Here is a 10,793-nt window from a genome sequence, read left to right as displayed (position 1 = left end):
TGAAGAACAATAAAATAATTAAAAATCATATCTACACACTAGTTCTATTTTAAATTGAAAAGACGTAGTAAATAAAGCTCGACATGTTACATGCCCCAGTGTCCTTGGAGATTCGCTGACATTATATATAAATTAAACATATGTCGACATTTTTAGTTTAAACGGTAGATTGTAGTGTAAGACTATTCACATTAATTTTCTATTTTTTATTACCTGCATTAGGCATGGCCTCTTCTAGAATTTCTATGCAGTTGAATAAAACTCCAAATATTGTTTTCATTTTTCTTTCGTGTGATACGAATTCAAATAAAATCCATTAAAATTAAAAATATACGAATTGATATGGAAAATCTGATCCAAAAGCCACTTGTCTTGGCTTTGACGTCTCGAGTCTCCACATGAAACAACATAAATATTTCCTTTTCTTTTATACAACTTGCTTTTGGATAATTGTTACGTATCACATCAGAATACATTTATTATATTATATTATATTATATTAATAAAAATATAATATTTAAATTAATTACTCCTCCATTCTATTTTATATGAGTTAATTTGATTTGACACAAAATTTAAGAATGAAAAAAAACTTTTAAAACCTATGATCTAAAATAAGTGATAAATATTTGTATAGCTATAAATGATAAATCCCTCCATCTCATTTTACATGAGTTTATTTTTTCAACTTGATATACATAAATGAATATAGTAAGGGAAGTAATCTAATTTATTTATTCAACACGTTCGTACATTGGGGGCTCCAGTCCGTTAGAAAGATTTCCCATGTCATGCCATAACCCAACCAATAATTTATATATATCAAATTGCGTATAACACAAAATATGCGATTTGTGATGCGAATAAAGATGATCATCATCAATTATTCAAAGGATTTAATGTTATATACATATACAATAATAGTAATTATAAAAAGCAATTGGATGTGCTCTAATCTCAAATAAATTAGAATCGACTATATGAATTCTTATTTTGTTATTTAAGCTCATACTATATTATCACCATAATTTTAAAAAAAATAACTGAGCTATCACCTATATGGATCTCTTTCTACCATTATATCATATCTTTAACTAAATGTGTACCTATACGAAGTATTTGAAGGTTTTTAAAGCCTGCGTCTTTTTTATATAATTTTAGATCTAACATGTATCCTTTTAATTAACACTTTCACTTTCATAGACAGTACACAATTTCTAAATCCTGATAACATGTTTTAACTTATAAAAGTATGTAAGGGCATTTGTTCAATACCCAGAATTAGGGAACAATTCCTTGACTCTGGAATGTTCTATGAACTGAGAGTAGAGAGTTGAGAGAAAATGTAATTTCAATATTTCTGTTAATTAATTCCAACTGAGTGTTTGTTTACATATATACAAGAACAAGAAAGTATCCTCTAACTACCCTTAACTAACTTTAGCTAACTAGTCCTCTAGATTATTCTAATTGCATATTGACCCCAATTACTCATGTGATGCCTTCTTTAATAGTATTTCATCGAGTATATTATTATCGTTGTATAGCATGTAATTATTATCGTTGTATAGCATGTAATTATTATCGTTGTATAGCATGTATTAGAATTAGATAGAGTAGTACAGGTGCAACCCAGGCCAGTGAATTCTAGCACTCTGATTGATTTGTGCTTTCCCTGTCGAATTCAAAGAGATAAATGGGTGAACACCAATAATGACACATTTTAATTGTTGATGTATATGCCATGTGAATGAATTGACAATACACGTACAGGTTCTAAATTCTAAAGTCCTTGGCGAAATTTCAGTCACACATACTTGCCATAAAATGACACACACTTTTGTACCTTCGCACACGTTAGATTCACATAATACGGCCGAAAGAATTGCTTAAAATGATACTTTTGCGGTTTCAATTTATGTAACATATTTCAAATATTGAGATCCAAACAAGTGTATCTTTAATCGTAAATTTTTAATATATCTTTTTAAATATTTTGGATTGTCAATTATTGTGACTTATATATATTACCTTTTACGTAGTTTACAAATATATAAATTTCATTTCAAGAAAATTGAAGATTTCATGTGCAAACTCTCGATCAAACACAAATTGTTTGACTTTTGAAAAACGAAATGTATCACATAAATTGAGACATAGGAAGTAAGCATTCTTCACCTTCATTTTTAAATTGTGAATCCAAATTACCATTGAGACCAAAATATGCAAGAAGGGTAAGGAAAAAAAAAGAAAGACGAGTGAACATCAACCCAAACCTACTATCTCCCTTTACCATCCATGGGGTGTACGTGTGGGAAGATCAAATATGGATAATTCTTGTATTTATTACCAAACACAAATGCCTTTAATTTACCTTATTGTCATCATCATATTTTATAAAGAACGGACCAAGTAATCGAAACATGTCTGATGGATAATTCATTTATTGATACCCAAGAAATCTTCCAGCCAATCATGCTGACTAGGTTCAATATTTTTTTTATAGATATATTTCTAATTTAAAATTGCTCCCCAAAAAAATGTTCCTATCAGTCGTTAGTCACATTTATTTAATTTTTATTTGTTGATAAAACTACAAAAAAATCCAATAATAGTCTCCCATCTATATCAATGATTATCCATATTCATTCTCGTTTCTCACCCAAAGAAGATATACGAGGATATAAATTATATTTTCGAATTCAAGTTCTATTTTTTTTAATTAAATTACTTTTATATTTTTTTTTAAATTAAATTATTAATTACTTATACTTATAGTGAATGTGTTGTAAATTGGAAGCTAAGTACTACTTAAACAAGTAGATCACGTTTCCTCTATCTCTCTTGTTTTGACTTGCAAAAAAACCACAAGCAATTGTCTCCATTTTTCTTCTTCTTCAATATCTGAATTATCAACTACTAGTAGTAGTATATATCTAGAGAAGCTTCACTTGTGGTGTTTCTTTGATGGAGGAGCCAAATGGATTTGCAGAAGTAGCAACAATAAATGACATGGAGCTGGAGGGACAACACAATAATGAAGAAGAAAGAGAGTCGACAGAGAGCAATTACTTGAGGAACCGAACACTATCCTCCACTTCAGTAGCCATAGTGGGAGCTAAGGTCTCCCACATCGAAAGTTTGGATTATGAGTAAGAACAATCACAAATACTAAACCTTATCTGTTTTAGCAGAGATATTTGATTTGTTGTATTTACATGTTATTATGTATATATATGTCTCTGATTTAGGATCAACGAGAATGATCTCTTCAAGCATGATAGGAGAAAAAGATCAAGAGTTCAAACATTACAGTTTGTCTTCATCAAATGGACACTCGCATTTCTGGTCGGCCTTTTTACCGGAGGTGTGGCCACCCTCATCAGTCTCTCAATCGAAAATATCTCTGGTTACAAACTCCGCGCTACTGTCAACTATATTGATGACAAAAGGTTAATAAGTAACATTTATTTTTGGTTTTGTTTTTACCCCGGGCAACTCCTCTGTTCTAATGACTTACAATTATATATGTTAAATAACTTCAATGAGATAGTCTGACTTAATTAAAACAATTATGTAGGTACTTTATGGGATTTGCATTCTTTGCGGGTGCTAACTTTCTGTTGACATTGGTAGCTGCCTTTATCACTGTTTATTTTGCACCTACGGCTGCCGGGCCTGGAGTTCCAGAAATCAAAGCCTATCTCAATGGTGTAGACACTCCCAATATGTTCGGGGCAACTACACTCTTTGTTAAGGTGCATGCTGATTTTTATCAATAGTGTTCCCATTTACCCTCTAGTGTGACTTGAGACCTCAACTTATCCATGGATGATGGAGGTGTTCAACCACTTGAACAAGCCCTACTTGTTTATTAATGCTGATAACTCAGGCGCGGGCATATAAAATGTTCCAACTGTCTGAATTCTACTAAACAATGTTGAATCTTTTCAACTTCACAGATCATTGGAAGCATTGGTGCAGTTTCAGCTGGGTTAGATCTTGGGAAAGAAGAGCCACTGATTCACATTGGCAGTTGCATTGCTTCTTTATTAGGTCAAGGTGGATCAGACAGTTACAAACTTAGTTGGCATTGGCTCCGTTACTTCAACAATGATAGGGACAAGCGAGATCTCATCACATATGGCTCATCATCAGGTGTTTGTGCTGCTTTCCGTGCTCCAGTAGCTGGTGTTCTATTCGCGTTAGAGGAAGTGGCAACATGGTGGAGAAGCGCCCTCATTTGGAGAACTTTCTTTAGCACTGCTGTTGTTGTGGTAATACTAAGGATCTTCATGGATTACTGCAAATCTGGTAGCTGTGGACTTTTTGGAAGAGGGGGAATTATTATGTTTGATGTGAGTGACGTAATTGTGAGGTACCATTTTGTGGACATCATCCCTGTTGTAATTATTGGAGTCATTGGTGGTCTCCTTGGGAGCCTCTACAATCATGTCCTCCACAAGGTCCTCAGGCTCTATAATCTCGTTAACGAGTAAGCTCTCTCGATTGAGTAAAAAATTCCTCCATATTCCCAAGTTAACATCTGTTAGCTCTGTTCTCAAAAGTTAAACCATTTGATACAAATTGTACCTTTTTGAACCTGCTCTAACATTGATACTTGTGTTATCTTGCGCAGGAAGGGAAAATTACATAAGCTGCTTCTTGCTCTAAGTGTTTCCCTCTTCACCTCCATTTGCATATATGGACCTCCTTTTCTTGCCAAATGCAAGCCTTGTGATTCAACTCTATCAGATTCTTGTCCTGGCACTGGAGAAACAGGAAACTTCAAACAGTTCAACTGCCCAAATGGTTATTACAATGATCTGGCCACTCTTCTCCTTGCAACAAAGGAGGACGCTATCAGAAACATTTTCTCTCTGAACACTGGCACTGAATTTCAAGTCATATCACTTCTTATCTTCTTTTTGTTGTATTGCATCTTGGGAGTTATTACTTTTGGGATTGCTGTGCCATCTGGTCTCTATATCCCAATCATCCTCATGGGTTCAGGTTATGGTCGCTTGCTTGGCATTGCCATGAGACCTTATACAAAAATTGATCAGGAGTTGTTTGCTGTTCTTGGAGCAGCTTCCCTTATGGCTGGTTCAATGAGAATGACAGTTACTGTTTGTGTCATATTTCTTGAGCTGACAAACAATCTACTTCTTCTGCCGATAACAATGCTTGTCCTTCTAATTGCTAAAAGTGTGGCAGACTGCTTCAACCCAAGTATCTATGAAATAATTTTGGAACTAAAAGGTCTACCTTTCTTGGAAGCATCTCCTGAGGCATGGATGAGGAATATCACAGTTGGTGAGCTTGCTGATGTAAAGCCACCAGTAGTTACACTTGAGGGAATTGAGAAAGTGAGACGAATCGTAGAGGTTCTAAAATACACCACACACAATGGATTCCCTGTTGTAGATGGAGTGATACCCGAGTTACATGGACTTGTCTTAAGAACTCACCTTCTTTTGGTGCTCAAGAAGAAGTGGTTCTTGAATGAGAGAAGGAGAACAGAAGATTGGGAAGTAGAGGAGAAATTCACATGGATTGATCTAGCAGAAAGGTGGGGTAAAATTGAAGATATTGCAGTTACAAAGGATGAAATGGAAATGTATGTTGATTTGCATCCTTTGATCAACACAACCCCTCATACAGTGGTGGAAAGCCTGTCAGTAGCAAAGGCAATGGTGGCTTTCAGGCAAGTCGGGCTTCGACACATGATCATCGTGCCCAAATACCAAGCAGCAGGGGTGAGTTTATAAGATACTTCACAACTATGCCTCAATTCCAAACAAGTTGGTAGTAATTGAGCTGGTTACGTTTATTTTGCAACCCAAATAGTATGACTAACTTGTGTACTTCTCTTGTAGGTATTTCCAGTGGTCGGAATCTTGACCAGACAAGACCTAAGGGCCTGCAACATTTTGAATGTCTTCCCCCATCTGGCAAAGTCTAAGAGTATCAAAAAGGGGAACTAAACTTTTCAATTGAGAAAATATGCTTGTCATTCTTTTATAGATTTCCTTTCAATCGTCCCTTCTTTTCTTCCAATATTTTAGGAAGAGATACAGCCGAAGTAAACGACAGGAAGTCTAAACTTCACCATGTAAATAAGTCGACAAAAATTATTTATATGAGATATCAATAGTCATTTATATAACACGAGTTCAAGATTTAACTTTAGTTTATAAGACTAAACCTTTGTTCTCCTGGGAAGAAATGAATGAACGACATTATTCAAACTCTTCATAAAATTTGAAGTAAAAGAATTACAATTCATCAAATGAACAACTTAATTGACAAAATTAACATAGTGCTCCACTCCATATAATTAAATACCAGCTACTCTACCTCATCAAGTGCAAAACATTGAATGAATAAAGCAAAAATGTGTCTTATAACAGGAACACTAGGGCCATTTGTACAGTCAAAATTGCAGCAACGAAAGTGAAAAATGTGGTAGAAAAACAATGAGAAGCTGCAGAAGAAGAGCTAGGCGTGGAAGAATCTGCCTGATTAGAAGGTGCACTTCCAGTAACAGTTTTAATCTTAAGCTTCATGCCCTGGTCACAATGACCTGCTGTTCCACAAGCAAAGTATCTAGTCCCTGGCTTGTTTAGTTTAACCACATCGTTACCCGCACTCATCGAGTTCACTGTACTACTTATATCACAACTCTTGTATGAGCTATCACCCTCAAGTTCTACAACACTGTGAAGGCCTGGATTGTACCTAAAAACTGCAAAAAAATAATAGTGAAATACTAGAATTTTTACTAGAGGTGACAAAATTAATCCATTTTAACTAATTCGACCGACACGCCAAAATTTAAATGGATTGGGTAAAATAGATAAAGATAGTATAACCCATTCGGTCAAAATGCAACCCAACTCTGACACAAAAACCGTTAGACAACTTTAATTCTACCAAGTTTTGGTTGAAGGAGAGGAGAAATAAATCAATAACAAACCTAGTGTATCTCCAACTTTGAATGTCTGACCAGAAGCCCAGGATTTGAAATCAGCGGATTCATCCCATCCTTGGCTTCCACCAACAACGTGTTGAGCCGCCATTGCATTTTTCTGGATCATTACCGTCACAATAACAAATATCAACAAAGATTTGCGTACTACCACCATTTTGGTAACAAATTGATAATTTTGCCTAACAAATATTAATAGATACGTACTAGCTAGTTTTTTAAAGATAAACCTGACCTTCAATGCTTAGGAAACCAGGAGAAGTTTTGGTATATATACAGTTCAACAGCTGTACACATATGATTGCCATCTTATTGATTTGGTAGTTGGTACCTACAAATCTTGGATCTCAAGACTGTTTATGTATCTCAACTTTCTTTTGTAATAAGTCTACTGGACATGAGTGTGACAGGGGATAATTGTGGTTGGTCCATTGATTTTTGGGTGACTTGGGTTTTAATCTAAGTTACAACTTTACTCTTTCTAATTATTTGTCAGTTAGGTGCTATTGATTTCCAATAATAAATGAAATAGAATCTTTAATTAGATTTAGTAATAGACTTGCATTTTAGGCCAATGCAAGACCCTTTTCAAATGAGAATACCACATTTTGCCTTAAGCGTAAAGTGAAGATGATTTAAGAAAGAAAAAAGAAAGATATATTAAAAATTCCCATAACTTGGCAAACTGACCTAGTACAATACAAAAACTCCCATGAATATAGGCTATAGCTTAGTGTTGGTTGCTAAAGAAGGTTACAATCTGGTTAAAGACAATATCCTTAGCAGTAGTTCCTAGTATGAAATCAGCATGAGCAAAATCCTTGACATATTGAACATGTAACTTTCCCACATCGTGGTTTTTGAGGTGATCCAGTAATGTCTCCACATCTTTTGTACTAGAAAGTGCATCTTGGCCTCCATAGCTCAGAAACAGGGGTAGGTCTCGAGGAATATTTGCTAAATTATACTGTGGAGGTTTAACTTCACCATAATGTGCCAAATTGTTGATAAAGCTCCCATAGTCGTATTTCCTAAGGATTCCATCTCTAACAGCTGCATAATGCATTTCATTCATCATTGCAGTTAGTTAAGATAAGTAGCAACATGATTATTAGTAAGGTCATTAAGCTTTATGACTAGGGGATTAATTTTACGTATAACCATATCATTTGAACTTTACTCAGTAAAATCGCAAAAGATATTTATGGAGTAGTATATTAGACTGATTGAAATTCATTAATTACGAGGGTAAAGTAACAAAACTTTACTTAGAACTCCAGCACATTGTGTTAGAATTTCACTTGGTCAAAATTTCAAACTCTAACCTTATGTACAAACTTTTTCATGTTCGATATTTTTATCTAAGTTTTATCTTTTCGTTAGTAATTAGCTACTATTTCTCTTCATTTTAATCAGTGACAAAATATTCATAACTAGTCCCAAAACTGACCATTACACCAATTTTTTCTGTCTAAGTACACATTATTGAAGAGGACTTACTTTGAGCTAAATGCACAAAGTTCCTAGTCGATGTGGGTTGAGGCTCATTCTTCAAGAACAAATCGACCGTGGAGGCGTTTAGACAACAGTTCTTCCCTGTATATATCCATATGAAAAGTAATTAAGATTTGAAGAATTATGATGACAAATACAAATGACTTGGTCAATAATTATTGAATAAAATGTGTAATTAATTAGATTAGTACCGGTAAGTGCAGTGAGGAAGTCATAACAATTAATCCCACGCTGTGCACACAACGCCTTGACAAAAATAGACACAGGCGCACTGACAAACAAAAAGCGTCATCAATATAGTTGAGAAGAGAAAAAAAACAGTTGGATTAGTCATAAGAGATCGATTTGCATACCTTGTTGGATTAAATTCTGCAAGACCAAATATAGTAGTGATCTGTTGACATAATAATCGCGTGTTATCAGGTTTAATTATAGAGAATTCAAAAATGATAGATCTAACTTTGCACTTAATTAATTACCTCGCCAAGAAAGGATCTAGCAGTAACGACACCAAGTGCAGTAGTCATATGGCTCAAATAAGCAATTGGGCTTAGCAAAGCTGCTGATTTTATCTTGTCTATTTGTCTTCCTTCTGAAAATGATGCCAAAGCTATCAAAGTTCCCTATATTAATTTCCATATAATGATTGATTAGTTATAAAATATAGTATATCAATGAAGGTTACCAAATTAAATGATATTTTGATACATTTTACATATTTTAAAATTAACAACACAAGATTCAAATGTTTTTTTTAACTTTTTAAACTTCGTGTCAAAGCAAAATAAGACAAACAAAATGAAATGGAAGGTCACTTACCAATGAATGGCCAACGTAGTGAGCTTTGTGTCCAGTTTGTTCATACACAAGGTTAACGAAAGTGGGTAAGTCATGGACTACAAGATCATCCCATGACCAATTCCAGTAGTCCTGTACGTACGTGAACCACAATTTATCTTCATAAGACATTATTTATTAAGTAATAATTATATAATTAATTTTAAATATTAAGAATAATGATTTGAAGGAAATACAGGATTATAAGAATGAAGATTGAGATGACGAAGGCTGTATCTTGTTCCTCTGGTGTTGGCAATCCAAACATCAAAGCCACTGTCTGCTAAAATCATTGCAAGTGATTGTTCTGCTGAATTCATCACCCACGTTGCTCCGTCCTGCAACAACTTGAATTATATTTCCAGTATTTGCTAATTCTCAAATACTTTGTACATGTACTAAAATCCCTCCTATTGTTGATGCTTCGGTTCATTTTTTATGTATCCAGCTAATTATCACGCAGTATAGATACTAATTACGTAATTTATTTACTTAAAATCAGATAAAATTAATAAAAATAAATCATAAATATTTCTATTGCAATTTATATATTCTCAGGATGATCAAGAGGCTATATTTTTAGATGCAAATGCACAAACATTTTTACATGAATTTAAAATTTATATTATAACGTCGGTGTAAATTTCGGCGATTCATTTTATTTTAGGATAAGAACGAACGAAGAGAGCTCCAAATCGAGCTTTTGTCTTCTGTCATCTTCCTTTGTCTTAAGGATCATATTACTTATGTATTTGTGCCAAAAAAAATATTGTTTATGGAAATATATATATAAGAAGGATATTTTTGATTATTTATTTTAGAATTTATAAGCATATTTTATTTATGTGTCTCATCTGTCGATACTGATTAGATTAATAATGGGAGAACCTTTTGAAACTATATTCTATGTTAATTGAATTTTTGAGGTGTTTCACACCCTTTATGAAAAGTAGATTAAGACATAAATTGAACATAGTTTTTCATTTTTACCCTTATTAATCATTGTCAAATTTATTGAAGTCGTCATATTGAAAATCCAAATAAAGGATAAAATTAGAAGAACACTCCAAAAGTAGTCTTGAAAACTGAAAAATTAAGTTAATTTGAAAAATAAAAAATGTCTTAAAAATTTAATTAATATGAAATGGACAGGTGATTGATACTGTTATACTTTCAAAAAAATTATTTGAGGACAAAATGAAAAAATGTAATTAACTATATCTTGATTCGTAAATTAACAAGATCTCCTCTCCTTTTTCCTTTTCCTCTTCTTAATTATTTTTTATTTTTTTAAAAAAAAAAAAAACCTTTTCCACTTCTTAATTTTCATTTTTTTTTATAAATGTAATAATTTGAGGCGATATTTCTACTAAGGAAGACAAGTAAGAGGGAGTAACTGCAAGAGGGTTCATCTTTCCAACTTCTAATATTATAAATGAATTTCCACTAA

The 10,793-nt window shown here is 33.4% G+C and overlaps 3 protein-coding genes across 3 annotated transcripts in view; 1 reads left to right on the top strand and 2 right to left on the bottom strand.

The window, feature by feature from the left end:
* The first annotated feature begins 2,863 nt into the window (after nt 1-2,863).
* LOC125849015 (chloride channel protein CLC-a-like) lies at nt 2,864-6,044 on the top strand. Its single transcript, XM_049528988.1, has 6 exons — nt 2,864-3,152; nt 3,252-3,452; nt 3,581-3,758; nt 3,963-4,495; nt 4,640-5,759; nt 5,880-6,044. Exons 1-6 carry the CDS (start codon nt 2,968-2,970, stop codon nt 5,985-5,987), a joined length of 2,325 nt encoding a protein of 774 aa, XP_049384945.1. The 5' UTR covers nt 2,864-2,967; the 3' UTR covers nt 5,988-6,044.
* Nucleotides 6,045-6,229: 185 nt separating this feature from the next.
* LOC125849022 (mavicyanin) lies at nt 6,230-7,232 on the bottom strand. Its single transcript, XM_049528999.1, has 2 exons — nt 6,980-7,232; nt 6,230-6,748 (listed from the first exon to the last, which is right to left on the bottom strand). The coding sequence occupies exons 1-2, from the start codon at nt 7,146-7,148 to the stop codon at nt 6,405-6,407; spliced, it is 513 nt and encodes a 170-aa protein (XP_049384956.1). The 5' UTR covers nt 7,149-7,232; the 3' UTR covers nt 6,230-6,404.
* Nucleotides 7,233-7,651: 419 nt separating this feature from the next.
* LOC125849019 (triacylglycerol lipase 2-like) overlaps nt 7,652-10,793 on the bottom strand; it is a 4,670-nt gene continuing 1,528 nt past the window's right edge. Inside the window, exons 3-9 of the mRNA XM_049528995.1 lie at nt 9,541-9,681; nt 9,326-9,436; nt 8,986-9,129; nt 8,860-8,900; nt 8,698-8,777; nt 8,492-8,587; nt 7,652-8,044 (exon numbers count right to left, since the gene is read on the bottom strand). Coding sequence (XP_049384952.1) covers nt 7,722-8,044; nt 8,492-8,587; nt 8,698-8,777; nt 8,860-8,900; nt 8,986-9,129; nt 9,326-9,436; nt 9,541-9,681 — 936 coding nt within the window. The 3' untranslated portion in view covers nt 7,652-7,721. The remainder of the gene's footprint in view (nt 8,045-8,491; nt 8,588-8,697; nt 8,778-8,859; nt 8,901-8,985; nt 9,130-9,325; nt 9,437-9,540; nt 9,682-10,793) is intronic.

The sequence above is a fragment of the Solanum stenotomum genome, chromosome 12, assembly GCF_019186545.1.
Source record: "Solanum stenotomum isolate F172 chromosome 12, ASM1918654v1, whole genome shotgun sequence".
NCBI classification, from domain to species: Eukaryota; Viridiplantae; Streptophyta; class Magnoliopsida; order Solanales; family Solanaceae; genus Solanum; species Solanum stenotomum.
This window is presented reverse-complemented; position numbering and strand designations above follow the sequence as displayed.

Excerpts from the sequence above, each read along its gene's own strand:
- LOC125849015 (XM_049528988.1), top strand. The coding sequence starts at position 2,968 with ATGGAGGAGCCAAATGGATTTGCAGAAGTAGCAACAATAAATGACATG. Across the intron at positions 3,153-3,251 it reads ATCGAAAGTTTGGATTATGA|GATCAACGAGAATGATCTCT; the intron begins GTAAGAACAATC and ends TCTCTGATTTAG. Across the intron at positions 3,453-3,580 it reads AACTATATTGATGACAAAAG|GTACTTTATGGGATTTGCAT; the intron begins GTTAATAAGTAA and ends ACAATTATGTAG.
- LOC125849022 (XM_049528999.1), bottom strand. The coding sequence starts at position 7,148 with ATGGTGGTAGTACGCAAATCTTTGTTGATATTTGTTATTGTGACGGTA. Across the intron at positions 6,749-6,979 it reads CAAAGTTGGAGATACACTAG|TTTTTAGGTACAATCCAGGC; the intron begins GTTTGTTATTGA and ends ATTTTTTTGCAG.